Here is a 28,000-nt window from a genome sequence, read left to right as displayed (position 1 = left end):
ACTGGAAAGAGAACACTCAAATCATTCCAATCTCACATTACTCAATGTATACCTGCTATATTCTACATTGTGATGGTATCACCATGAAAATTTGGATTCTGCGTTGGCCATATTTGGCACCAGAGTGTAATTTTCAGTTTTACAGTTTTGGTCATTTGATTTCCACAAGTTGCATGTACAAAAAAATCACACCTTTTTTATAAATTACACTGGCACAAGAGGGGCTAGTCCTAAATCCCAATGGAAAAAATAAAAAAATAAGCCTAAAAAAACGCTACTCCATGTACAATAATGTACTATCTGATCATGCTTCTATCTTGAGGAGAGAGTTGAGCGATGTGCTATTGAAACGCTGAGCAAGGCCTCTTATCACAAGAACAATCACATCTCGCATGTGCCGCGTCTGAACCATCAGGTCTACTTCATTTTCACCATCTACAACAACCTTAAGTCTATGTTGATCATTTCGGAATACCTCCACCTACATTTCAGCATTTAAATATGCCAAAAATTATATTAATATAACAAAAACAAAGCAAAAAAAGAGTGGTTCATGTCAAAACTCCCAGTCACGACATCCACAAGGATAACAGTATTACAAGCATATAAAACAAACAAGGCGCCTAGAGTAAGTTTGTTGAGGAAAGGGGATTGCAGGTGGTCTGTAGAAAAGTAGATGAACATAGTGATTTTCACCTCGGAAATTTTTACGAAATATTTAATTATAAGGGATGCCATTACTTGCAAAAGATAATACTCAAAATCATGGCCAGGGCGTAATCACCTTCTAACTTGCCCAACTACTTGCTAGTTTAGGTAGGTCATAGAAGGTTTTAGATTTTTCAGGCCATTACTTGGCTAGACCTTAATGGATGTACTCAAAAGAGGGAGTATGGCGAAATTTTAATTGTATATTAGCATCTTTGAAAACTAAGGAGCAGGGATATGCGGGTAAATGCATAGTACTCAGATACACGAATTCGGAAAACATTAGAAAATATGGGATTTCGATGTGGCGCCTACGGCATAATAAAATATTATAGATATGGGTATGATATTTTATAGGATGAATTTCACTAGCAAGCGGGTAGAAGCAGATTATTACATTCGACTCTATAAGACTGTAACACAAATTTCGCTTCTCATCAACTAACATTTAATAGATGAATATGAATCCCAATTGCGCAGCATTTTATATTAGGTAAATGAGAGGGAAAAGTAGGATAATGTCAATAAAACTTTAAACATAATGGGAGGGTAGAGAAGAGACACATTTAGTGTCCTAAGTCCTAACCCAACTGAACAAGATAATGAGGGGGCAAGCCACATGGCGTATCCACTACGAACCCTTAGATCCAAATTTTTTTACACATAAGGTGTATACCTGCTTCCTAGTTAAAGCAATGCTGAATTTGTTTAATATAAGCATAATTTTTACTGAAGTTATATCCTATGTAACTGAAGATTACAACCTTAGATCCAAATTTTTTTACACATAAGGGGTATATCTGCTTCCTAGTTTAAGCAATGCTGAATTTGTTTAATATAAGCATAATTTTCACCGAAGTTATATCTTATGTAACTGAAGATTACTAGTGATTCTTATACTTGCATCGCATAGCTCTGATACCATGTTGAGAACCGGTCATCTAAAACCGTAAGGTGTTAGAGAAAGGCCCCAAATGGATCTTATGCTATATTTTAACAAATACAATGCAGACTGAATGTAGCTTCTAGGTTAATAAATTGATTTTTCCTTGGCTTGTTTTCCAATCAGAGCAGTTAAACCATAAACATGTATATCGTAGTTGAAGCCAGAGTGACTATCAAAAGCTAAACTCTATCATCAAATATGTGAACCCAATTATTTACATATCATCACCTACATCTAGATACATCAAATATAATGCAGACTGAATGTAGTTTTTAGGTTAATGGATTGATTTGTCCTTACCTTGTTTTGCAATAGTACGAGGAGTTAATTATAAACATGTAATTGTAGTTTAAGCCAGAGTGACTATCAAAGCTATCTATCATCAAAGTTTGTGAACCCCATTATATACATATTGTCGCACTTTCTTAGAGTGAAGCCATCACATCACAGTTTTCACATTTAGAGTTGAGAGTATGACAAACAAAAAAAATTTCGAACGAACAACTTCAACACTTCCAAACTATTTGGTGCTATTATTATTTGTGAGATCCAAAATATCATATGGCATGTTTGGGCACTTGGATTTCATTTGAAATTCTTGATTTGGTCAATGACATGTTTAGATAACCAAAAGAATATAGATCTAGATTTCATTTGAAATCTAGGACATTCAAACATTAGTATAAATATAAGAATTTGAAATGGCGATCCATTTCATGACATTTTAAATTCATCATTTCAAGTGAAATACATGTTCAAAAACATAATGCAATTATAAAGTTGACATATTCGGGTCACAAATAATTGTCGCTAGGTTTTATATAAGGAATCAGGTATCTCACATTATTGTAACTTATCTCAATCAAACTTACGAGTGGCAAAATCAGACCCAACCTGACAAACGAAAATACAACACGAACGTGACCTACAAAGTACGAATTCGGGTTGGGGTTTTTTGGGTTCAGGTTAGTTTCGAGTTTAACCCAAAATTGACCCTAAAAATCAGGTAATTTTCATGTTGATTTTGGGTTTGACTGAAACCAACCCAAAACTCTGTATATATAAAATAAAATGTTATTGTATACATTTATAAGAAAATACATATATTTTATATTATTATTTGAAGTATGAAATATTATATTTTAACCTAAGGTAAACAGTTAATAAGATTAATGGTATTTTTTTATTATTAAATATATATTTATTATTGAATTGGTATTCTTTTGGTCTGGTTCAGGTTGCTCGTGGCTAGTACTGCTTGGGACAGGTTGGGTATTCTGACCCGGTAAAATTTCAAGTCAGTTTGGGTTGGTTCAAATTTCTGACCCAAGTCTGTCAACCTAACCTGATACCCGAAATTGACAGCCCTCCCGACTAGGTGTAAGAGAATTATTCAGTATAAACCTTGATGCATAACAGAGAGGCATAATGCAACCAAGAAGATAGGAGTGTTTTCTATGAATAAGAAAAACTTACATGGAAGGGTGGAGCATAACTTCCACGCACTTCAGTATTGGGAAATGAAGTCTTAGAACCTGGCTTCACAACTTTCAATTTCTTTTTACCGACTTCCAAAATTCTTCTCTCAAGAGTCCCTACTGAAGAGACCTGCAATTTTGGTATATGACGATATGCATAAGATTCATATCGTAGAAGATTAACCTAATCAAAAGATATCCCAGGAAATGATAGGTTGCCAACCTTTTTCGACGATCTGTCCTTATCGCATAATGTCTGTTGCACAATACAGAATCCAGAAATATGAGTTTATTAATATGAAATATATGGAAAGATAATATATAAATGATGTAATGTCATTTCATAACAAGGATATGGTACCCGTAAGAGTAGTGGTACTATGACCAAAAGTGTGTGTGTGTGTGTGTGGGGGGGGGGGGGGGGGGGGGGGGGTTATGGAAAATAATTACATTATAAGTAAAGTTAAATACTTGATACATGAATTGATGTGCTTTGAAATTATCATTATTAATCAACAAGTAACTAGAAAGAAAAAATATGTTGCATCTAGTAGTAAACGGTAACTAGCTCCTTATAGAATATTAATATACTTAAATTATTGAAGTTGGAAACCCAAATATTAGATTTTAGATCATTCTTGTAAGAAGGAGCTTCCAAATCACCAACTAAAAGCTCTAAATTTGGAAGTTTGAAGATCACGGAGCAACAAAACAACATGAGAAATAGGGAATACATCCCACATAAACAAGATAAACAATGAAACTATATAATAGTTTGAAATTTAAACTCTATGAAAATGTATATATGATAAACACTGTTAATTACTGATACAGATACACAACCTAGTAAAATTAGCTGAAAGCACTAAATACATGGAACCCGGCGAGAAAGTAAACTCTGACAGGTTTGTGTTGAAAAATCCCTTCTAAAGGGTTTGACCCAACTTGAAAAGTCATGTACTCCCTCCGCCCCTCTCAATTCTTAACATTGGGGGATGGGGGCGTGGCACGAAAATTTAATGCTCCTATAAAGTATAGTTATGTAACATTTTTTAAAAAATTTATTTTTCCAAAAAAAAAATTTAATGTTTAAATTTTTATTCAGAAAAAGAAAATTTTTTAAAAAAAGTTATAGAACTATGTTTAATGTTTAATAGGCGAATTAAAGTGTGTCGAGCAGTGGAAAAAAAATGTTAAGAAATGAAAGGGTCAAAGGAAGTATATGATTGGTCGTTATCCAGATACAACTTCTTGGATACACATATAATTTATAAATACTGCGAAAAGGCATAATGCAAGAAAAGGAAGATATACTGGCTCAGTACCAACTTATTATCCCTGCGACCCTGCGTGATAGGATGAAAACACTCAATTTAATTCCCAGTTATGCTCAAAGTCAAGTCCTTTATGTTAACTATGGTATGTCATTGGAAGTTGGATGTAAATATATACTTTTATATGATTTTATTCTCATAAATTTAGCATTTTGTAAATAATGGGGATATAAGTAATTGATTTTAAGTTTTTAGAAGCAGGGAATAAATATTTCTAAAGTCGGATTATATTGATCTTATTTGGGCTTAATCAGATTGGAAATTTGGATTTTATGGACAACCTACGAAGCAAATCTTGTTTGGATTATAATTGGAGTTCCAGACATCAGAATTGGACGTTTTAACAGCCCACGCGAAGACAACTGAATTATCTTAGATGGTCCAACATCAGAAATCCAACTAGAACAGCCCAGAAATAGGCCTGAAAGTCGGCCTACGAATTTCAGCATTAGAATCCAACTCGTTTAGGATATAACTTAGTATTTTTTTTGTAAATCATTAAAACTCTTGTATATTACTCCCTCTAGTTCTTATTCTTTTCTCGTTTGAAATGTTGGAACTGTTCATAACATGAGACAAATTACTAATTTATGCATAAATTATAACACCAAATATAGTCATGAGTGATCTTGTTACATTCGTATTTATGAGTACTTTAATACAGTGAAATTTTTGTATTCAATAATAATAAAAAATTAAAGATATTAATGATTAAAAATGTGTGTTGGCAAACGTGTCGAATGCAAACAGAAAAGTATTAAGAGACGGAGGGAGTGGGATTCTAATATAAATTACTAAAGACACCATTATATCATATAGAGTAATATAGAGATAGCCTTGCTAGAGAGAAAAGGGAGAGAAGCACTTGAGAGAGAAATCCGAAGGAGTCCATGGATTCATCCAAACTTCAAGCAATTTCGTCAAGTTGTCTTTTTTGTAATTAAATTTTTACACTCATGATTTATGGTATAAACATATATTTGTTTCATCTTTATCATGAGTGGCTAATCCCTTAATCCAAATCGGGACAAGAGTTATAATTCTAATCAGTGTTCTAGAAATCGCTAGGCGTCCTAGGACGGTTGGGGTACCTTCTAGCGATTAATCGGGAAATCGAAGATTAATCGGAAAGATTAATCGGAGCATAAATCAGACATATATCATTTTTAAATTATAATAATTACATGTAATTTAATATTTTTACCTACTTTTCACTACTAGTAGAGTCAAACTGGTAAACAATATAATATCATATATTAAATAAATACTTGATAGTTGATACATATAATACAAGAGCACTGATTAAATAAATATATACCAATCAGTCTCTTATAAATAATGTAAGAAATATTAAATTAAATTAGTCATTTTACTTATTTTATAGGATATTAAGTTAAGTACAAGTGAATACTTAATTTCTTATAATATAATCATAATTTTAGATTTTATTTATTAAACATCTTTTTTTCGGTTATTGGCCGCCTGGACCGCCTAGGCGGGATGTTAACCGCCTAGACCGATTTTTAAACACTGATTCTAATACATGATATAATGGACACAATTTGAATATTAGATAGGGAGATTGATATGACAATTGTGAGACCAAAACTTGTTGGTTCTTAATAGTTTATAGTTGTTCTTTGATTGATCATGGGAGTGGCTTATAGCAGATAATTGTAGGCATTATAATCTACCTTAGGAGAGGATTTTATAAAATTAGCAGGATTGTTTTTAAACAAAAGACACAAGTTAGACATTCATGATAGCCATTAAAGAACTCTAATTTGGGTTGCTTTTTCTCACATTTATTATTTATCTTATTATTATTCTTATTAGATTAATTAGTTGATAATCACACACCCAGATCCACACTTCTGAATTGTAATACACTTGAAATCAGTATTCATATCAGTAATTCAACAACAATAATTCCAGGAGATCAACTCCCCCGAAACCTTAAGTTAATAAGAAAAGGGCCATATGTACCTTAGGCATCTAATGTATTATTACTATATTTGCATATATCAAAAAACCGCAAGTAAGAGCAAGTCCAACAGTGTCCTAGTTCGAGCCTTAAATATAATATAGAAAATGATGTCTTAGTGATTTAGGACATATTTAACTAACTTCAACTTCAACAATGTGCCTTATCCTTAATATATGTTTAATATTTTATTATTAAAGATCTCTTTCATCATTAAAGTACAATATAAAGTAGAGAGAAAAAGAGAGTGTGTGTATAAAAATTTATTATAAAATATAGGATAGGGCAAGGAGAAAGGTGCCTCATAAATAAGGCTTGAAGAGGTTGTCCTAGTGATATAAGGCATCACTAGGACATTGTTGGATTAACATTTTTCATCAAATTCAGACATGTTATAAGGCATCTCTTGGACTTGCTCAAACAACACATAAAGGCATAATGCGAACTAAACAACTACATTTTTTATGTTTATATTGCAAACCCTACAAATTTAAAGCTTTATACCCCGTGCAAAACCCCTCGGTAGATGTAGGCAAAGCCAAAAAGCACTACCTTTAGTGATGAGTTATTGCTATAATGATATTGATAGGTCTATCAACTCTCTTAACACCTTAAGATGTCAGGAGAATGGCCTACAAGCAACTATCAAAAACCAACATTTAGGCATGAAAATCATAAAATTGTCGGCCCTGACTTTATTGAATTTAAAAACAGTGTCCATATCATATAGTGATATATACCATGGTGCTTGAGATTTGGGAATTGACGGATAGAATTTAAGCCAACCAACTCTCCCAAAAGTAATCTAGGAGGATGACCTAACATGTACATCATGCTTTTCAACAAAAGAATATGAAGTGAAGAAACAAACGATTACCTCAAATTTCACAGATGATGGACTCTCTAGCTTCTGCTTCACATCTTTCAAAACATCAGGCTCTGACAATTAATTGAAAAAAAAAAATCAAGAAACTTTGACTATTATAGACTATTAGGGAGTCAAAAAAAATAACTTGCAAGTTTAGAACCTCCATAAAACTAACTATAACAAATTAGAACTAACATGAACATAGTGGCAGAGGGCAAATTGGCCACATATAACTAGAAACAATGTAGCTACTACCCATTATGATTCATATATCAGGAAACTTAAAAGTTATAGAATACTTCCCATTTTGAAATTTTAAGATAAGAAAGTCACTGATTCAACAAAAGTAAAAAAGATGAAATTACTGATTCATATTTTGTGATTTGTGCACGATTAAGATGCAATTGATCACCGCAAATCAATACTATGTATGAGACAATTGAAGGAAAATGAGACTTCAGACTAAGAGTTGGTAGACTCAAATATACCAACAGCAATAGAGTCGGTCGATGCAGATACAGGTTGACCTTCGATTCCATCCTCTCGTACCGGAGTATATATTGCAACCAGTCTGTAGCCCACATCATCAACATTAGCCTCGTACATCCTTCCAGTTTCCCCTGAAAATATGGCACTTTGTCACATTGCAAGCATTTATCGAAACTGCTGTAAAGTACAGGTGATTAGTAAAAGTAAGGTCAGTAAGTTATTGGGGTTCACCATTTCTCATATGTTCTTCTATTGGTTGCATATTCTTAAGTCTAACTTGCCTTTTCTTTTCCTTTTTATTAATCCATTTTTCTTTAATAGTTTGCTTTGTCACTACTCAAATAGGTTCTTCCCGAATCTTACTGTTACAGCTGTTTTACCTTCTAGACTGTCAACACTGGGGATAGTCAAGTAGTTACCGAGCCATGCAGTTGGTTTTGTCTTATACATAAAAAAACTAGGCTTCCAAACAGCTACATTACTTTGAGACTTTGAGTCAATTACTATCTCTGTGCAATATATACGTTGTTCCATAAGTCTTTTATCAGTAGAGTCCTTTTTCTCATTACAAGATCTAAAGATAATAAAGAAATGAGTATAGGATAAGATTAGTAGTGTATGAGGTAAAAGATTTTAGATAAGGAGTAATCAATCACTATACATGGAGTAGAGTAACAGGTAACAAGAGCACAAAAAAATGAAGGACGCACAAATTGTTTCCATGTTCCACGTCTACTTGATCATCTAATGAAAGAGATAATGACAGGAAAATATATAAAAGTATGTAATGATGCCTAGTAAAAAAGATTTCATACACTCATACCAGGGATAGAGATAAGATCAGGGCTTCCAGCCATCGACCTAAGCCACTGGATTCTACTTTTACCCTCCTTCCCTCCACTATAGGTGCCACGTACAGCATACAAATTAGTGTGAAAACCTCTACCCTCAATCTCCAGCTTATCGATTTTAGGAAATCCTGAAAAAGTAAAGAAACTTTATGTTGATGCACAAACTTGTTATACCAATGACCTAATGAACATTTAGGGAAAGCCGGAAAGTTGGCTGAAAGATAGAATATAAAGCAACTCAATTGAATAATCCCACATACACTTGCATGATTTTATATATATATACACACACACACACACACACATATTATGGCACCAACGAAGAAAGACTCTTTAGACCAGAATCTGAATAATTCTACTTTGCTTTCTTCTCTTGGAAATAACAAGCTTATAGTACTTATATGGTTAATTTGTGCTTGAAGAGCAAGGATATAATTTACATGTGTCAATTGTATATACAATCTCCTCTCTGAACCTCTAAGTGACCAGTAATAAGACTTGTTTGATGTATTCAATAAGTAATTAATTTAGACAAATTTAAAAAGTACATTTAAACTATTTGTTCTAAAGTGTTCAATAAAATTGCTACATATGTTTTGTTATGTCGAATTTTAACACAAGGGTAATGAAACAACCCCGCACCTTTGCAGCTGAAAATGACAAATGCTTAAAGGTTATAGGCTTTTCTTTCATTAATAACAAAGATGCACGAGAGAATGTAACATTTAATAGAAGAGCCTAAAGACCTGGTGAAATGGTAGCTGTATTGACATATGCTGGTTCACTAGATCTTCCAAACACATCACTCACTATGCATTCACATCGTAGCTGCCGACCAATGTCCTCAAACCGCAATCTATATGAGCAAGAGCGCTGTGATGGCATCTGCTCAAAGGAGTTGATATTTTCCGTTTCAGATGTATAGAACCTGCAGCAGGGATCATGTCATGTGTTTGACATTGAAGATCATGTGCATAAAATACATACTCGACTGAGTTTAAGTGTTGAATTGAAATGTTATATTCATTTTTGATAATGAGTCAAGTGAAAGGATGTTTAGGAAGAGGAAGCAAAAGAAAACGTTGGGTAAGATAAAGAAATATAGTATTTATGTTCATGGATTTTGTATTGAGACATGCAGTTCATAGGAGGGCAACATAATATTGTAAGTGAAAGATATTTGACAACAGTGTCACGATAGCGGCCAAGACTACGCATTCTCTGGGTTGTGAGTTGTCTTCTGTATAACTCAATATGAATTGGTGATATACTTCTCCTGAGAACAGCTATCTCGACGAATGAACATGGCTCAAATCTAGATCCCAGAAGTTAAATAGATTCTCTTGAATATAACATAATATACTTCACTACTTTTATGCAGAAAACGTATATTTTTACTTCAGAACCACAAAATTATCTGTTGAAGTAAAGCAATGTTAAGGTATTATTTGATATCTACAAAACATAGAACTATACCACTGATATCTGATTTCTTTTTTGTACTTCCCCCAGACACGCTGTTGAGTTTCACTCTTTGGAATGACTTCAACAGCGGTAAGTACATCACCTTCGACGGCCTTACCAGCAAGAGCAAGCATTTCGATTATTGGAGGTTCTGCAGTGAGATGCAGCTATCAGTTGACAAAACTCGAGACACTTTATAGGCAGAAATCTTCATAGATAATTGCCGAAGGAAAATATATGTGCTGGTAACTTACAAATAGACATAGTCAGTAATACATGTTCCACATACATTTAGTTCATCTTACCAAATGTATACGAACCAGACATGTTTAATCCTATGACAAGTAATGGTAATGAAGTGAACAAGAAACAAAAAAAAACACAAGAAGTTTCACTATTTAATTAAATCCACCACATTGATATTTACAAAAATGAATTATATATAGAATGTATCCATTTCAGGTCAACTTCTAAAATCACAAAAGACAACAGTTACTTGAAAGAAATGAAGAGCGGTATGTGTTATCAGAGATATCAGTATACTACACCTATAACAGGTATGCAAGAAACATGAGTTCTGATGGCATGTTGGTAGAAGGGAATCACGGTTTCTTATTCTAATTACAAGATTAATAATATAATTAGCCACAGTACTGATGTTATAGTTAGATGAGCATGCTAGACGAACAGAAAGCCTATTACTATTAACTTCCCATAATTTTAAACAAAAAAAAAAGTAGAACAAATATGAATTAATGATTCGTGCATCAACGTAGATGTGCCGACTTCATAACTAGAATGACTAAAAAAATTGGTCTTTGCTTCTCATAAATATGTAATAATAGTTTATACTGCAAAGAATAAGCTTTTTGTCAGAAAATAAAAAATTAATACCAGGGAGAATCACTTCAGTTGGCTCAGATAATCTCAGCTCTCCAACAAGCGAATCAGAACGAATTGGAGTGTACCTGGGGATAAAATATATATATATATAATTATATATATGGTATCAGGAGACTAATGATGACATAGGGAACTTAAAGACATGCTGCAATTTTCATCCAGTGCAGTAATACAGCCTATAGAATTACTGCAAGCACATACACAAAATCAGGGTTTTTAAGAAAAAGTTGTTATCATTTGTTGGATCTGGAGCAAGGGAAGCAATGTTGAGGAATATGTATATATTAGAGGGCACGCTACTTACTTCAATTGGTGAACAGATACTTGAACCTTTCCACTTTAGTCTTTGTACAAACAATTACTGTACAAACTGGGTTTTGGTTCAGAACTGTGTTGCTAAGTTATATAGGAAAATTCATTACAATGGAGGAAACAGAGCAATTCCTTTAGTCAAATGCTCCTTTGCACACTGAAACGAACAGAACAGCATGTAGATAGAGAAGATAGAATCATTACCCAAATAACAGGCGATAGCTGTAATCAGCATCAGTAACTTCATAAGTTTTGCAATCCACTCCACTAGTAACAACGATTTTTCCGTCATCAGATTCTCTGTACCAACTAAAAAGGCTTTCTCCTTCATAACCACCAAAGTATACCCCTTGCCCAGAATAAGTGGTTGAAGATACCTTCCTCACATGCACATCGGAAACTACTGGTAGAGCTGTTACATTTTCCCACATCTTTGTTAAAAAAAAAACTCAAAAATAGTGAAACAGTAGACAATAGTTCTGAATAATATTAAAATTAAGCTGAGTTAATACATCCTAATATCCTATTACTCGAAAATGTACAAGGATAATAATGAAGACTCTTTATAGTGAAATACTGAAATGCCAGGGGGCAAAATACTTAACTACCTCATGCCAACAAAAGCCTGCTCTTGTCACTTGGTTGGCAACAATCATTTCTCTACAATATCGAGTACCTCAAGTTTGGCTGTATTCTGGGCTATTTGGTTAAAAAGAAATTACCAGAATACTCAACGGTGTCTTTTCATTTGGTTGGTAGCAAATGAGATAAGGTTAATTTTGGGTGCCTACTTGGGTTTTTGTTCAAAAGGTTCCAAAATTTTATCATTTTCAGACGTAACTAGATATTGGAGTTGTTTCTGTATGAGGTCTAGTGTGCCTCTTTTTTCTTGTACTCTTGGTTTTCCTCACCCTGAAGTTAGGGTTCTTTTTAATTGATAGAGACCACCTGTTTCTTTTAAAAAAAATAAAGAGTGGGGCAAGAAGATAAACAATGCAAACTTATAGATCAAGTATAAATTTACAGGGAAAAAAATAAGGACTACTATATCCTATAAACTAAAGCGACACACTGTTGAGCTACCATGAAGGACTACCACTACATCCCATCAATCAATGATCATTCAGTATTATGTTTTGTAAAAACATAAAAAATTTGTGCTATTTCACATCAATAATATTGTGTTCCTCATTTCCAATTTGGGGTGCACAATATATTTGCATGTATGCGATTGTTATCTGTAAATTCAACAAATTGATGTATTTGTACTGTAAAAATTATTGTATACCAGGACTGACGGGCAAATTTGTAACTGATACCAATGGGCTTCCAGATATGCCATCTGCACGAGTTGGAAGCCAATACAGAGCTAAATAAGCATCCACGTCTTCCAGCGACGGTATGTATTCTCTATAATGAAATTGTACATCAGATGTTGCTGCACATTTACCATAATGATAAATATAGTAAAACCCAAATCAAACCGATATTTTGAACTTACAATGAACTTCCACATATAACAAGATCCTCATGAACATTGGATATGTCTACAAAGGCAGATTTTTCAAGCTTTATTCTTGATCTATACCAGATAAACTTCCCTTCACCTTCTTGTCCTCCAAAGTAAGTTTTCTGCGGTACTACCATTTCATTCTGGCAACAATTAGGAATTACAAGGTCCATACCAACAGGATCGGCTGCGAGCACAAAAAGCAATTACCATGAGTGTGGAAAGTGGATAAACAAATCTATAACGACAGCTTATTAAAAATTTAATGAGAAAACGAATATTTTAGCAATAAAAAAAATTTAGCTTTCTGTATCAAAAGTACGTGAAGTTACCAAGTTTGATTTCCGAAAGAAAATTACAAATTAACTAATTATGTAAAAGTTCATGCATTCATGTCTAAAAAGCTATTATTTTACACAATCATAAAGCTTGTGCAGCTTTTGAAAAACGGTACTTAATAGAGGGGCACGTCCAGGTACATCGGACCATTATTCCAACCCTAAAAGTGCAAGAACCATAGGCAGTGTGCACTAGCTACAACCTTATATATAAGCTTGCACAATGGAGCACCCAGGCCGACATTATGTACGTAGCTTCGCTGGGAGACGCTAATTTACTCAAATTTTATTTTTGCATATAATGAAAATCACAAAGAAAAAAATACACAAAATGTTCTGCTTCTAAAAAAAATATATCTTGGTACTAGTGAGTTGATGTTAAAATAGCTTGAAGAAGAGCAGGAAATGCGCAAGACGGAGAGGATTGTATGCACTTATTTGAAAACTTTACAAAGCGTGCAAGTCTTCAATTTTACAGATCAAGTGTCTAGTGACATGAAACCATCAGCCGCCAATATTAAGCATATATTTATAAGCCTAACCAACAACTCTACAATAATATCATATGAGGTTATATTTACGATAAATTGTTGCGGATGATTGACCAGATGCATTATATCATAAAAGTTCTATTTTGAGAATGCATCTTCTTCAGATATATTGCCTTGCAAGCTAATATTAGGTGAATGACTCAACAACCTATCCCATGCTTTAACACTTCATTTCACTAAAGCACCTTATTTCGTAGATACAATATGTACCAAGCTATTTCAAAGAGGATAAAACTACTTACCAGGAGTGACTGGAGTAGAAACAATACTCACAGGACTTCCTTTAACTCCATCTTTCCTCACAGGGGTATACACAAGTTCCACACTACTTCCCACATCCTCAAGAGTCAAATCCAAGTACTCTACAGGAATTATTTACTTTTTCAACAAGTCGAAATAAAAACACATGATTATAAAATTAAAAGCTGAAAGTTTATGAATCATACCACCAGCAATTAGTTTCTCCTTGATACTACCATTATAATGTACTCTAAACCACTCAAATTGACAGTCTCCTTTTTCCCTGAATCACACATAAATTTCTATAACTTAAGAGACAACAATATGCAGAAGTGCTAAAATATCTATATAGCGTAGAAACCTCACCCTCCACTATAAGAGGCGATAAAAGTCAAACGTGCACCTTCCACCACCGATCCCTGGAATGCAAGTGACAGGCAGGTTGGTGGCCCTGTGAAGAACACAGAGTACTACATCATTAGAGGCGCTCCTCAATCATATCCAAACAATAGATCACAAAAAAAATATATATATATGTGATAATAACTTTGCAGATTACCAGGCACAACTGGTCCAGTTAGCTCAGATAGCACAGTCGGACCACGAGCCCAATCGACTCTAACAGGCTCGCATGAAACTGATATAGAATATCCAATATCATCACCTGAGAGCATGTACGAAGAAGTGGCAACATCTTTGATTTCAGTCTGAGTGCCATCCAAACTTGTCTGCACCAAGATGTAAGTTAATAGGCCATGAATCCATTAAGCGTAAAAGACATGAACCCGGTCATAGAACAGTTTAAACAAGGATCTCCATAATCTCTAAAACTTAGTTGGTAGGACAACTACCAAAACTATCAAGTCTGATATAATGAGATATGGGAAAGAAGTTGGATGTACTACTAATTTTATTATACCCTGAACCAGCGAAAAATCGACTCTCCCTCGTTGCCACCCCAATATTTTTTGTCAACACGCAGCAAATTGCCTTCAACTGCAAATCCAGTAATCTGTAGAGAGAGCAATCTTGGGCTACCTGAAAATCAGTTTTAACTTCATTATAGGAACCAACGCTAGACTACCTAAACAATTTTGAGAGAGAAGGCTAGAAAAAGAAAAATTGCCACATTCAGCAGATGACAAATCCTAAACAACCTAAAGAAAGAGCAGCAGTCCATGCACACAACATTCTTTACAGCCACAGCAACGAGCTCTCACCCGAGTTGGTTCAATTACTTTTTTTTGGTTTGCACTAATCTAATCAATAATTAAACTCTATGCTTTGATTCTTTTAAAGCTGTTATAATACAATATGATCCTGTTAAAATTATATATGATCTGACGAAATCCTCCTCCTAACACCTTGAGGTTTTAGAAGAACTGGTAACTTAACATAGTATTAGAGAGCCCTGGTTGGGAGAGGTCTCTCAAATTTTAGAATACTCTCTGAAGTAGCACCTGAGAAATGAAGGTTTCAGATTCGAAATCTATGTCTGCAATATGAAATGAAATGGGAAGCCTAAAGGGGGGAAACAAATTGAAACAAGATGCAGAGATTATCAATTTTTAAATCCAAGTCAGGGAATTGTTTAAAATTTACAATGAGAGATGAACTCGAAAAGAAATATTGATCATTGAAGACACACTACATACAATCATTTCTGATGTTTTCTGGTGTTGCGGCAATTTTTTCAAAACTCAATGTATACAGTGATCATTTCAAAAATGAACACTGTTGTCACAGCAGTCGACTAGTCAACAGCTATTTGACTAGTCATTATTGAGGGTCAGGTATAATGGTCGACTTGCTGATTGTTGAGATGTCAGTCAACTTGCCGACTAGGCGGTCGACTAGTGCAAAATTTAGTCCAAATTGAATAATTTATTCTTTTAAATTCTAATATACAACAAAAACATGCACATGCTATCGCAATATTGCTTCTTCTCGGTTGAGTAGAAACTAAAATTTCTCTGTGTGTGTGTGTGTGTGTAGATTTATTATGTGTATGTATTTGGAATAGAAAAAAGGAGATGTTTGTAACTAGTATATGTATTTTACAATTAAAATGCATATGAGAATTTTGGACTAATGTGGTAAGAAACCCATATATGAGATTGAATATAATATGGGAATTTGGGAGTTCTGTTGTAAGAAACCCATAAATATATAAAAATTATTTATTATTTAAATTATCGACTAGTTAACTACTAGTTAAGGAAACTAGTCGACAAGTTGGACCTCCATCGACTCGACTTGACTTACCGACATGGCAACAATACGTGCAAAGCAAATACTGAAATATAATATGATGTACACAACTTAAAGGTGAGGTATATGCCAGTACCTGGACGAACACGCTCCTGCCCCATGCATGTTTTTGGCTCGCCAACTAACAAATCATCACGGATTGGCGTGCATGTAAAGGATACAAATTTTCCTATGGCATCCTTGCTAAGACGATACTGAAGTGAACCCGAGGCTTCGGGTATTAGAGTACCTGAATCAGTATCAATCTGCCAACACATTGAGTAACAGATGAGCTAGAGCATGTTGTGTAAATCAGAAAAAACATGACCCAAGTAATCATACAATTATATCAGCCCAGATAGATACCAGAGGACTACAAAACATGATTATCTAAAGATTTGTATCATAAAAATGCTATCTAGACAACAACAGAAATGAATTAATATAAAAATATACATTCAAGCTTCATTGATTGGTTTAATCCTTTGTATAGCTACAATTCAATAAGAGCAGCAGAGCAGGTAGAAAAAAATAGCAAGCTACATTAGAGGTCATAGCTGGTTTACTTTGAGTCGGCAACAATTGGAACTAATCTAAAGAGCATCAGTGTGACCATAAGTCCATAACTTCATCCATTATAAAGTTTTGTATCTGGACAAAGCTAATAGGAGAAGCGGCAGCGAATATATATGACCAAAAGAAATAATAAATTAGTTTGTATACCTCATGAATGTACCAGCTGTATATACTTTTCCCTTCATGCCCCCCTATGTACCCATATGAAGCAGTGAGAATGCCACCTTCAGTGTAATCACCGGTGATGGATAAGAAGTTTAGACTGGGTGGAAGAGCTGCAAAGTTTACAGGTAAACATCAAGAATGTGCATAGCTTAAAGAGAGTCAAGAACAAATAAGGGAAAGGCAAGATGCCAAAGCTCTATCCTAAGATATTAGCGCCAGAAGATTAATGAAGGGCTAAATTAGTACTGCAACAGCTATTAAAAGACGAGAATAAAGACCTATAAGTTAAGCAAATAAAGGTTGGTAAGAGCACAAAGTGACTAGGTGAAGTCACTGCAGTTGATTTACATGTTTAGTTTACTAGACAGTATATTACTTACATTTACAACTACAGGGGAAAACTAACTATAGGAATATTCAGGGTGATGTTCATTACTTTTTCGGATAGTCAGATATTGCAAAACCTGTCCTGAGACACTTTGACTCTTTGTAACCTTTTGCCTTTTCCTCTTATTTCATAAGACTTTGGTCATTGCATCATAACGTGTAGGTTGCAGAGATTTTATTTATTTTTTTGACATGATCATTGTTTTTCCGGGTAAAGCGCCATAAAACAGGAGATGCACTCTAAAAATTTGGAATTTATTTGTAGATCCACATCTCTGTATAATTGATATAAAAAAAATATAGTATATGTTAAAATATGATATATAATCTTGATAAGCACTCCTCCAAATCCTTGAGGGTTGAGGAGAACCGATAATTAAGCAGTACTTAAAAACAAACCATTACTCATTAGGACATAACCACACTGTGGAATAATTATGTTCCAGTTTTCTTGAATTTAAGCTCAAGTAGAAGAGGCAAGTTCACCAGATTTTCTTGCCGTAAAATGGATTATTATAAGGATATACATGGATGTTGTATATGTTTTATCCACAGGTACTCTGCGAAAAAATTAATAGCATGAAGCTTCTGCAGACACAAAAAATTAACTTTAAGTCTTGTCTATGTAACACTTTTTAAGAATTTTAAATTGAAGGCATGTCAGATGTTTTAAAAACAGTTATGTCTAATCAGAAGATACCTTAGCTATGATGAATCTACCTCAAACATAAATTTTAAGGCTGTTAATTTGCAGAGATGCTCACAGCACATATGGTAGTACATAACAACCTTTAAAATGATCACACCATGTAAACCACCAACTCTAATCTGGCCTATACATTATTAACCATGACGCAGTTAATAAAGTCTCAGTATCTCTCACATATATAGCATAGTGACAGGCCATATTTCTCCTCTTAATAAATTGCAGGCAGTAAGAAACAAGTAATTTACTTATATGATCCATACGTGAATTTATTTTTTTTTTCCTGTACAGCCACACAATTGTATACATGGTAGAACTACAATAATATTGGCATTGTAATGTATATGACGGAATGTTACATTGTTACTTAACAACATTATCTACATAATGACTGCAGTATGCAACTGATTTATATTCAGAAAGCCCAAATACAAAAAATCAATAGAACTTCAGGAAACATATAAATACAACCACAATTTTCACCAAGACACATTCTTATAGACCATGAAATGAAAACCAAGTAAAACATATGAAAGATGTGTTATGACCATAAAAATGTAAAGACTAAAAGAAACTGATAGTATATCAGTACTTACTTTCAACTGCTTTTTCAGCTATGGTGTATGCAGGTTCACCAGATTCACCATCTACAGTCATAGGTGTAAACTTGGCAACTATGTAATATCCAACAGCTCCTAACGGTATTCGAAAAGCCTAGGCATTTTAAAGATCAATTGTAACTTTGTCTACCATTACAGGCCTTTGTATGGATTATTTAAGTAACAGGTACTACCTTCGCAATTTTTGATGTGCTAACAGCTTCTAGACCTTTCTCACCCTCAAATATTGCACAGCTTGATTTAAACCACTGAACTCTGCTAGATCCTTCAGCACCTCCAGTGACATTACATGTCACAGTAACCTTACTTCCCTCCCTCAAGTCCCCAACTATCTTCAGATTTGTCGCTTTGGGAGGAGCTAAATATTACACAAATTATCAGTTTTAAATGATATGTCACAATCGCAACAAAATGAAGCTAATGTACCCTAACTGTAGATATAATATTGTACATGGCAAATCCGCAAAGTAGAGCCATTGAGCATACAACTCCTCCAAAAACAGCTTTAAAAGAAAACATAGTAGAAATATTACGTATCATACTATTTTGAAATAGGAACCACAACTAAATTTAAATCAAAACTTAGATTTGACATTACATACTAACTAATATTATTGGAGTAGTCATTAGATGCTTTTCAAAGGTAAATACTAACATATAACCAAGATTTTCAGAAAACACAAACTAAACCGCGTCATGCATGATTCACAAAACACGCCTTTAAAAGAAGCCCATCAAAATATCATATCGAAACCCCAAGAACTTTGAGGAATACAAACTGATACTGTGATACACAACCGCTACACAAAAAAGAGCATGATATGAAGTCGAGAGTTTATACCTTAATAACAGAAATAATAGTCAAAATGCAGAAGAAGAATAAACAGACGAATCAGGAATATTGATGAATTGCATACATGTTAAAGTCCTAATATATATAATGTATAAGAGAATAATGAAAGAATCTAATCAAGATGCTGGGCATGTGACATATATTACTTATGATCCAGGATATCTAAGCAGTATGAAGGAACACCCCAGTGACGAACACGAATTACTAAGTAGTAGCCATCAAACTGAAATACCTTGCTTCACTACTTGAGACGTTGTAGTTAAAGGTTTTCCTTCTTGTCCTGTAAATTAAGAATAAACATCTATCAATTTCAGATGCATAATAAGAAAGACCAAGGACATTTTTAGGAGATTATAGTTGTGAATAACCAACATCTTATCAACCAACTTGAGGGAGATGTACTGACCCTCAAAATTCGTAGGAATATAAACAAAAGCCAAGCGCCGACCAACATCTTCTTTAGTCAAAGTGTACTCAGTAGTCCCAGTCAAGAACAGTTCAAACTCTCTGAAAAAAGAACACGGATTATAAAAGCTTTGTTGAGGTTCAACAATATTACTTCTGCACAATCTAATGTGTTGAACTTGAACACTTGGTTATTTCCTTGGCAGGCCACGCATATAGAGACTAAAAACCACATAGGAATAAATTATAATTAGCAAAATAGAAAATATAAAATATGTAAAGCAGGCATAAACAAACTTTTACACTAAAGATCATATTACCATCTTAAGTAGAGAATGGAGACAGATGATTTGAGAAAGGGTAACAAACAAGTAAATCTGTCAATTTGAGGTTGCCTCATTGGTGCGACTCTTGATTTTTTAGTACAATCTTGCATACAAACCTGTTCACTAATTTATTGAGGTTGTACGTGACTAGCATCTCTCAGGTACGATCCCAAGATAGAGCACTACTAAGTAGCAAGTGAAAAATTATAATACTAACCCTGTATCCTTATTCTCACGCAGCCACTCAAATTTGCTAGGACCTTCTCTTCCGCCAAAGTAGTCACCTACCCCTCTGATTGTGGTCCCTTCAACCACATCTCCAATAATTCGTACATCATCGACTGATGGAGGAGCTGAAATATAAAGCATGCACCAGCTAAGCATTTTTACCTAGTTGATGAGCTGTGAAAGAGAAAAAGTCTTTCCACAATAGGTTAACACCCAATTTGATTCATATGAAGTTATTTCTTATAAATAATGTATTATTTCAGTTGTAAGTTGCCAAGTTGGAAATTAAATCTAAGATGAGTCAAACATGGGCTAAAGATATGAAAGGAAACACCTAACCTCTAGACAGAATACAGCGAATGAGTCCAACTGAAGCATTATAAACGCAAATGAGTACATAATATGGATGAGCATGGTGCACTTCAATCTGCTTTGAACTCATTGAGTAGTGTGCATTATGACAAACAACAGGTAAAAGCATAAAAAATGACACAAGATATGCAATTTGTGAAATTATTCCCAATGTAAGTGTGGCTGATCAAACCCCCAATGCTTTTTAATTTAGAAAAAAAAGTGTAAAATACAAAGTACGGATGAATAGAAAAAGATTTTGCTTAGGGTCAACTGTAGGCTATGCAATAATAATACATCTAGTGCCCCTCTTATTTTGAACAAATAAAGCTCCCTTGGAAAATGCTTACAAGAAAAGCCAATTGACTAAAGAACAAAACAAAAATGGTTATAAAGAAAGCCATTATGCTGGATGCATGAGGCTCCTGTTTCACAAGATGATGGTTCACTGGTTTCTAGATCAAATGAACAGGGTTCCACCTTCACAAACACTAGATATGAAGTAGCAAAACACAAAATATTACAATAGGGTTGTTTTAATGCCATAACAATTGTAGTTCTTATTTTAAAAATCTTACATGTTAAACAGCAGGTTCTCGTGATAAATGAATGTTGTATAGGTGAGCTTGAAATTTAATAGTTCAGTTGGAAGCAAATATCGAACAAACATATGGAGCAGAGTATTTTTCCAACCTGCTTTTACATAATCTGTAATTGCATATTGAGGCTCCCCTTTGGATCCTTCTTCTGTTACTGGAGTGTACATATAAACCAAGCACGAACCAATATCATCTAGAGTCAGCTGATATTCATCATCCTCCGCACCAACAATTACTACTGGACTACTATTCCATTTTCTCCTCAGCCAGCTGGAAAATGTGAAATAGCAACTTTTATCTTCTCCAAGTGCAAAACACTTGATACATCACTCACAACCAAAATAACCATTTTGGAGAAAATCATAGTCAAGATATCAATATATCATACACAAGCAACCTAGAAAAGGGCATTACCTTGCAACGCCTTTCCCGGGAGTCCCACCACACCATGCAACTTCTGGATAGCCTCTAATTATGTTTCCCTCCACTAATTCCCCACGAACGTCAATCTTTAAAACCTTTGGATACCCAGTTCCTTTAGGAAAACAATGGAAGATAAAGGACTCAGAACAATGCAATAACAGCTAGCAGTATGCACATACATGCGCAAAAAAAAATGTAACCCATGAAATATTAAGAAATTGCAAAGCTTATGGACATTAGTGCCATCATTGCTGGTTATAGCAATATCTCTATGAAGTATGAACAAAACATTACCTGGTGCAACTGGCAAAGATATAGCAAAGATTGTGGGATATTGGATATCACCGAGAATAGGAGTACATTCCACTTTTAGAATTTTGTTCACATCTTCATGCTTTGGCCAGAACACCTGACCAGTGACCACAAGAGTTATCAGAATGGATTAACATGATTCAGTCCAATAACAGGTCATAGATATATTAAAAACTCCAAAAAAAACTGAAAGAGTTAACTACCTCGCCCGTGGCTTCAGGAATTGCCTTAAAATTGAAAGGGGTTCGATCTCCTATCAACCATTGGTATTTCAACACTAATTCAGAGTCAGTGTTTACATTTTTATCTTTGACAAACTGGAAGTGGCAACCACAAGCATCTTCTTCAAATGGTTGATCCACAGAGGCTTCTTCAAGCAGATAACCTGGAGGAAATTGGTCTTCCCATTTCTTGACCAAGAAACTAAAGGTTGAATCTGAGCAATGAAACATGCATTAATGAGGCTTAAGAAAGTTCCAGTTATGGGCAATGATTGACAATTTACGATGATGCTACATTAGTATAGTTGACACAGGGAAAAGGTGAAGGAAATAAACAAACAATAATTGGCAAAAAAACAAAGAAACACTCACCAACAGCATGCTCTGGACGGGAAAATTCCCAACCTTCTCTGATGCAAAACGACGAATGTGCAGGATAACGCTTGGCAATTGCTTTTTCATCGCGAGACAAATCTACAAGAATGGTCCATCTTTAAGCATTAGATACAACAGATAGAACTTTTAACTATTATAAAAAATCTGAAACTCCAAGCATAAGAGAATGAAACAATCGCCAAGAATATTATAACAATAAAAGGTTGACAATCCCAGCTCAATTTTATGTGAAATGATGATTAAGGGAGCACAAGCAGATATAGAGTACACTAAAACAGTTAACTATAGCCTTGATATCAAAGCCAGGAATTAGTATACCTCTAACACTGATATTAATATATAAAAATATATACCTCTATCATTAAACTTCTTTAGTGTTGGGCCAACCAGCAGTATACAAGCGGCCTCTAGATGAGACATCTTTAGTATAGGATTCTCTTCCACCCTTAAATGCTGCAACATGATGCAATAGCCAAAGAATATATATCATAAGCCATTAAGCCTGTGCAAGGTAAAGCCACAAGTCTTCACTCATTTGACTTGTAGATAAAGATGACAGATATTTGACTTAGTTAAAAGTAGGAAGAGCAATATTTGATATGTAAAACAACAAAGGCATGTATGCAATTGCACTGTCAACTGAGGAGTGTCATTTTACTACAAACTACAAAGTAATGGGACAACTGAAAAATATGCATTAATTCCTTATTACTCATTCATATACAACTAAGTCATGTTATTTACAAATTGAGCTCCGTAACTATTTTGTCAAAGGCTATAGAACTGCTAGAACTATAGCACTACACGATGCGTAACTTAAGCATCTTTATTAATTCCTGTCTCATTATTTAGACGGGCGCTCCTATTGAGCAGTTTAAGCATTTACTTTAAGAGCTCATAGTGCTATCGAATTCCCCAGATCTATTTTTAATGAAAGCAGAGGCATTATAATATTAATGAATGAGATGTAACCACTACATGCATGCAGTTAAAATGGCTAACCTCAAGCGCCGGTAAGTGCGGGAAACCCTTCAAGGTTGTTAATCTATTTTTGCTGGCAGCTAATACCTGATATAAAAGCAGAAAGTAAATTTAGAAGAATGCCATAAAGAACTGGACATTAAAGTGAAATGAGGAAGAGACCTGTAACCGTGGTTGGCTTGCCATTGAAAGAGACTTTAACTTGTTTTGAGCAACAGACAGGAACTGGAAGATAAAATATGCACGCTTAATTATAACGATAACAATTTTAACAAAAAAAAAAAAGGTGATCCAAAAATACTGTTTACCTCTAAATTAGGAAGCTCGGGAAGGCTTACAAGCGATGTGATCTGGTTTCCAGCAAGGTAAAGTTGCTATTGCCAAAATACAGAACTTTTAGACATGTTTGCATTAGTAAGATGAAGACTTTCAACAAAATTAAACTATTGCAACATTAATAATAACAATTAAACCTGGAGAGCTTTGCAATTCTCAAGTGGTTCAAATCCAGGCCCCTTAAAATCGTTAAAGCTCAAGTCAAGGACCTGAATGTTAAACAGTTATAAAGATAACCAACTTCATTGGAAAAAAGATGTGCAAGATTATCACATGTGATTGAAAGTGTAGTTACATTCCTACAGATAGATGCTCAGTTCCAAAATAAGTTATTAAAAAAAAAGTAAGATTTTACTGCTTATTTTCATCTTAACAAACCTTCACCCGCTTTAATATTTCAATACCCTCCAGAGTTGAAAGGAGATTATCTCTCAGATAAACAAACTGCAAGAAAGAAAATCAGTTATAAAACAAGAAGAATGAATTTAAGTCTCAATATATTTGAGAGGGGTGATTCAAGATGTATAAAAACAAGAAGTAAAGAATCTTTCTGCCCATGAACCAGAAGAACTCACAAATGGAATAGAAAACTTTACCACTCAGATTGTTACTTGAAATCTAAGTAAAAACATACACACACACACACACATACACACAAATCGTTCGTCAAAAGTTCCATAACAGAAAATACAAGTACTGGTCATCTCTCGGTAATAACATCGTATACTTTTATATGTGATATAATCTTTCACTGTTATGTATAGTGTGATTGGAGAAAGGGGTGGCAGGAGGTCTACTTAAAATAGTTCAAATCCTTGAGAACTTAACAGGAGACACTCTCTACTTTCTCATAAAGTTTCTGATCTAGTCTGGTGAATTTTAGTTGTGGAATCCTATATTCTAGCAAACAGCTTTCAGTCCGATATAAGACCCAGGTGTTGCAAGAAGTTTATCAAGCTTCCTGAATTAGAAATTACACGTCAATTTAAAGCTCCATTACCGATAAAAAGGATTACCCACAGTTGAAGTACTGAGATATAGTTGGAAGGCCTGGAAGTATTAAATGACAGAAATTTTTAATTAGGCTGTAGTTCAGCTCATATGCGGACCTAATACTTTAACTTGCTTAGATATCTTTTTGCATTTGGATGAGAAGTCATCAAACGAAAGGGTTCAGCAAAATTGTCAACCATATAAATGACAAGAACATGTCTCAAAATTGTGCTTTACAGATTTGAAATATAGATTGCTTGAGTTACTCATTAGTCATTACTAGTCAGTAGGGGAAAAAATGGCGATGCTAAGATAGATAAAGCAATATATCACTTTTTAGATTGCATGTGATTCAATAAAAAAAAATGCCATCATACCTCTAATTCGGGTGACAGGTTCAACCCATTAGCATTCAGACTACGTATTCTATGACCCCTTAGATCCAGTCTCTGATATGAACATAAAAATTAAATGAGGTGGTTAGAAGAGACTAAAATCAGGATATATAAAAGAATTGCAAAATAGTTATAAAAATCCATACAGCTCTAGAAGTAATAAGAGGCCTTTGACAGTGATGGTGGCAACAGTAAAACACATTTTATGATTTTATTATGAGATTTTGGGATTTAAAAAAGGTAAATCTCAACAAGATTGTGGGAAAAGGACTTCAAAAGATGTTCTTTATAGGTTCCGAAAACCATTAAAGATTAGAAGCACAGTGTACCTACTGACCCACTGATCAAACCTTCTGAAAGAGCTTAAACCGGGGGGGGGGGGGGGGGGGGGGGGGGGGGCGTAACTGCAGAAACGTTTTTTGACTGCAGGGTATTGACTGCACACACACACACACAGTTGGAAGGGTCAACTAGTTCTTACAACATCATCTCCAGCTTTGAGCTCAACTTGGGGGAGTCTAATGAAATTTGAGTCCCGACTATCTGCTCTAGTGGACTTCTTTCGATCTGATAAATTTGAATTTCTGTCCCGTGATGTTGACAGAGAGGAAATTTTAGGCCCACTGGAAATGGAAGGTGATCGAGATGATGGAGACGAGACCTTTGAAACGGCTCTCCTAAACGTACTGCTTCCTGTGCTGTCCAATGACATCTGTGATGTAGACAGACTTGTCGATGAATTTAGTGCTGATCTCTTTGTAGCATCTCGCTTGCCTACATCAGAATTGAGTAGTGATCTAGAAGTTCGACTGACTTGTGAACTGGAAATTGCATTTCTAGTGTCTGATACACTTGGCCTGGTTGAGGGTTTAGCAACTATTGAAGACAGTGAACTCCTTCTAACTTCTGGAAGTGACCGCCTCAATGGTTCCGAGGAGCTGGCAGAAGTGGGTTTACCGCCCACAGCTGAGCTAGCATTGTTCTGTCGCTTACTAGCTGAGACTGGCTGCTTTTCAGGCAAACCCCCCGTACTTTTCCTTCTAGTCACTGGAACTGAACTCAAACCCCCAGAAGTAGCAGTTAATTTTGCTTTACCAGTGGTTGGTTTCGCCACATTTGATCGCAACTCAGAACCACCCTTTAGCTCTGTTCTCTTTTTAGCAGTCCCAATTGGTCCTGTAACAGTTGGCTTGGCAATATGTGTTGTTCTTTTTGCATTTTCAGTCAACTTTGGAAGTTTTTGCTTTGCATTCGAGCTTAGTTCAACTGACCCTTCACCAGCTACCAACGGATCCTCCATATTTGTTTAAGAAAACCCCTCTAGGCTACAATGCACACATATACCAGCAAAATTAGGAGGACAGATTTGAATACTCAAAAAATTAATACATCTTATGCTCAATCTAAAGCAACTGAATATCAGAAAATCAATCTATAATAAACTTTATTATGGCAGTGACAGTTCCATATCCATTTTGAGGGTGTAGACTTATCCCACTTCGAGTTTTACTAATATCTCTGCAAACTTATAAAGACAAAGCATTACCCAACTTCCAAATTCAATTATGACGAAAACACTCCGCTGCAACACTCAAAAATCTGCTGAGCTGAACTCAGTTTCTTTCCTTTTATTTCCCAATTTAAGCTAATTTCAGTATAATTTACTTCCGCTTTCCAAATCAAACATAAACTCATTTTTTTCCCTAATTGCCACCCTGCTCCATCACTAATGAACATACCATATCAGACTAATTAACATTCAACAAAAAGCCATTCCTACACCCTAAATCAGTAAAAAACACGAAACAGCCCCTTTTCAACTTCGCAGAATAAGGAGCGAAACAAGCCCTTGTTTAGTCGAACTAACAACAACCCATCATTCTGGTACAAAAACAAATTACTAAAAACAACCAAACACACACACAAGTGCAAAAACAAACAAACACATCAATCTATCACACAAATGCACATTCTTACCACCATCAAAACACAAACTCCAAACACCACACTGATCTATTCCACACACATTCAGTTGAATATAAAGACAAAACACACAGCTGTCCACAACAAAATCCAACTAAAATCACAAGCACCAAACTAATGTAACTTACTTTTCAAACACGGGTCAGATGGATCTGATGAACAACACAAACTAACACACCCAATTTCAAGAAAACACTCAAAACAACAATTAAAGTTCTAGGGTTCTAAAAGGTGGCATAGTGGCTTTGTAAAGTGGTTTTTGCGGCCTTATACGAAAGAAGCAAATTAAAAAACACAAACTACACACAACATAAGTGCATATAATCACTGTAATGATGATGAAAGATATTAAAAGTAAATGCAAGTACCAGGTTCCAGTGGAGACTGATGTACATGTATTGTGAGTATTTGTGTGTGTTGTTTTTTATAGTATGTGAAGGTGTGTTTGTGTGTGTTTATTATCTGTAGGTAAAGTGTCGTTTGTATTTATGGATGTGTGTATATTATATTCGTGTGTG

General features: G+C 34.7%; 1 protein-coding gene across 2 annotated transcripts; it reads right to left on the bottom strand.

Moving 5' to 3' along the window:
• Positions 1 to 2: 2 nt before the first annotated feature.
• On the bottom strand, positions 3 to 27,992 carry LOC108202429 (187-kDa microtubule-associated protein AIR9). Of its 2 annotated transcripts, none has more exons than XM_017370805.2 (38): positions 27,851 to 27,992; positions 25,981 to 26,824; positions 25,482 to 25,553; positions 24,490 to 24,555; positions 24,249 to 24,320; positions 24,084 to 24,149; positions 23,938 to 24,000; positions 23,797 to 23,862; positions 23,148 to 23,247; positions 22,771 to 22,872; positions 22,381 to 22,613; positions 22,160 to 22,274; positions 21,857 to 21,977; positions 21,537 to 21,712; positions 20,482 to 20,617; positions 19,940 to 20,040; positions 19,766 to 19,813; positions 18,854 to 19,038; positions 18,657 to 18,774; positions 16,950 to 17,077; positions 16,324 to 16,492; positions 14,896 to 15,014; positions 14,536 to 14,704; positions 14,343 to 14,427; positions 14,183 to 14,259; positions 13,979 to 14,098; positions 12,839 to 13,034; positions 12,626 to 12,747; positions 11,542 to 11,749; positions 11,017 to 11,090; positions 10,135 to 10,273; positions 9,405 to 9,586; positions 8,631 to 8,786; positions 7,807 to 7,938; positions 7,328 to 7,389; positions 3,356 to 3,388; positions 3,131 to 3,262; positions 3 to 481 (listed from the first exon to the last, which is right to left on the bottom strand). In XM_017370805.2, exons 2-38 carry the CDS (start codon positions 26,797 to 26,799, stop codon positions 305 to 307), a joined length of 5,139 nt encoding a protein of 1,712 aa, XP_017226294.1. In that variant the 5' UTR covers positions 26,800 to 26,824; positions 27,851 to 27,992; the 3' UTR covers positions 3 to 304. The 2 variants fall into 2 exon arrangements, with proteins under 2 accessions (XP_017226294.1, XP_017226302.1); XM_017370813.2 differs by lacking the exon at positions 27,851 to 27,992 and adding an exon at positions 27,611 to 27,753.
• Positions 27,993 to 28,000: the final 8 nt, after the last annotated feature.

The sequence above is a fragment of the Daucus carota genome, chromosome 1, assembly GCF_001625215.2.
Source record: "Daucus carota subsp. sativus chromosome 1, DH1 v3.0, whole genome shotgun sequence".
Lineage (NCBI taxonomy): Eukaryota > Viridiplantae > Streptophyta > Magnoliopsida > Apiales > Apiaceae > Daucus > Daucus carota.
Note: the sequence above shows the minus strand (reverse complement) of the source record. Positions and strands in the feature narration are given on the sequence as shown.

Excerpts from the sequence above, each read along its gene's own strand:
- LOC108202429 (XM_017370805.2), bottom strand. The coding sequence starts at position 26,799 with ATGGAGGATCCGTTGGTAGCTGGTGAAGGGTCAGTTGAACTAAGCTCG. Across the intron at positions 24,556-25,481 it reads ACCTGTCACCCGAATTAGAG|TTTGTTTATCTGAGAGATAA; the intron begins GTATGATGGCAT and ends TCTTTCTTGCAG. Across the intron at positions 15,015-16,323 it reads GCAGGAGCGTGTTCGTCCAG|GTAGCCCAAGATTGCTCTCT; the intron begins GTACTGGCATAT and ends ACTGATTTTCAG.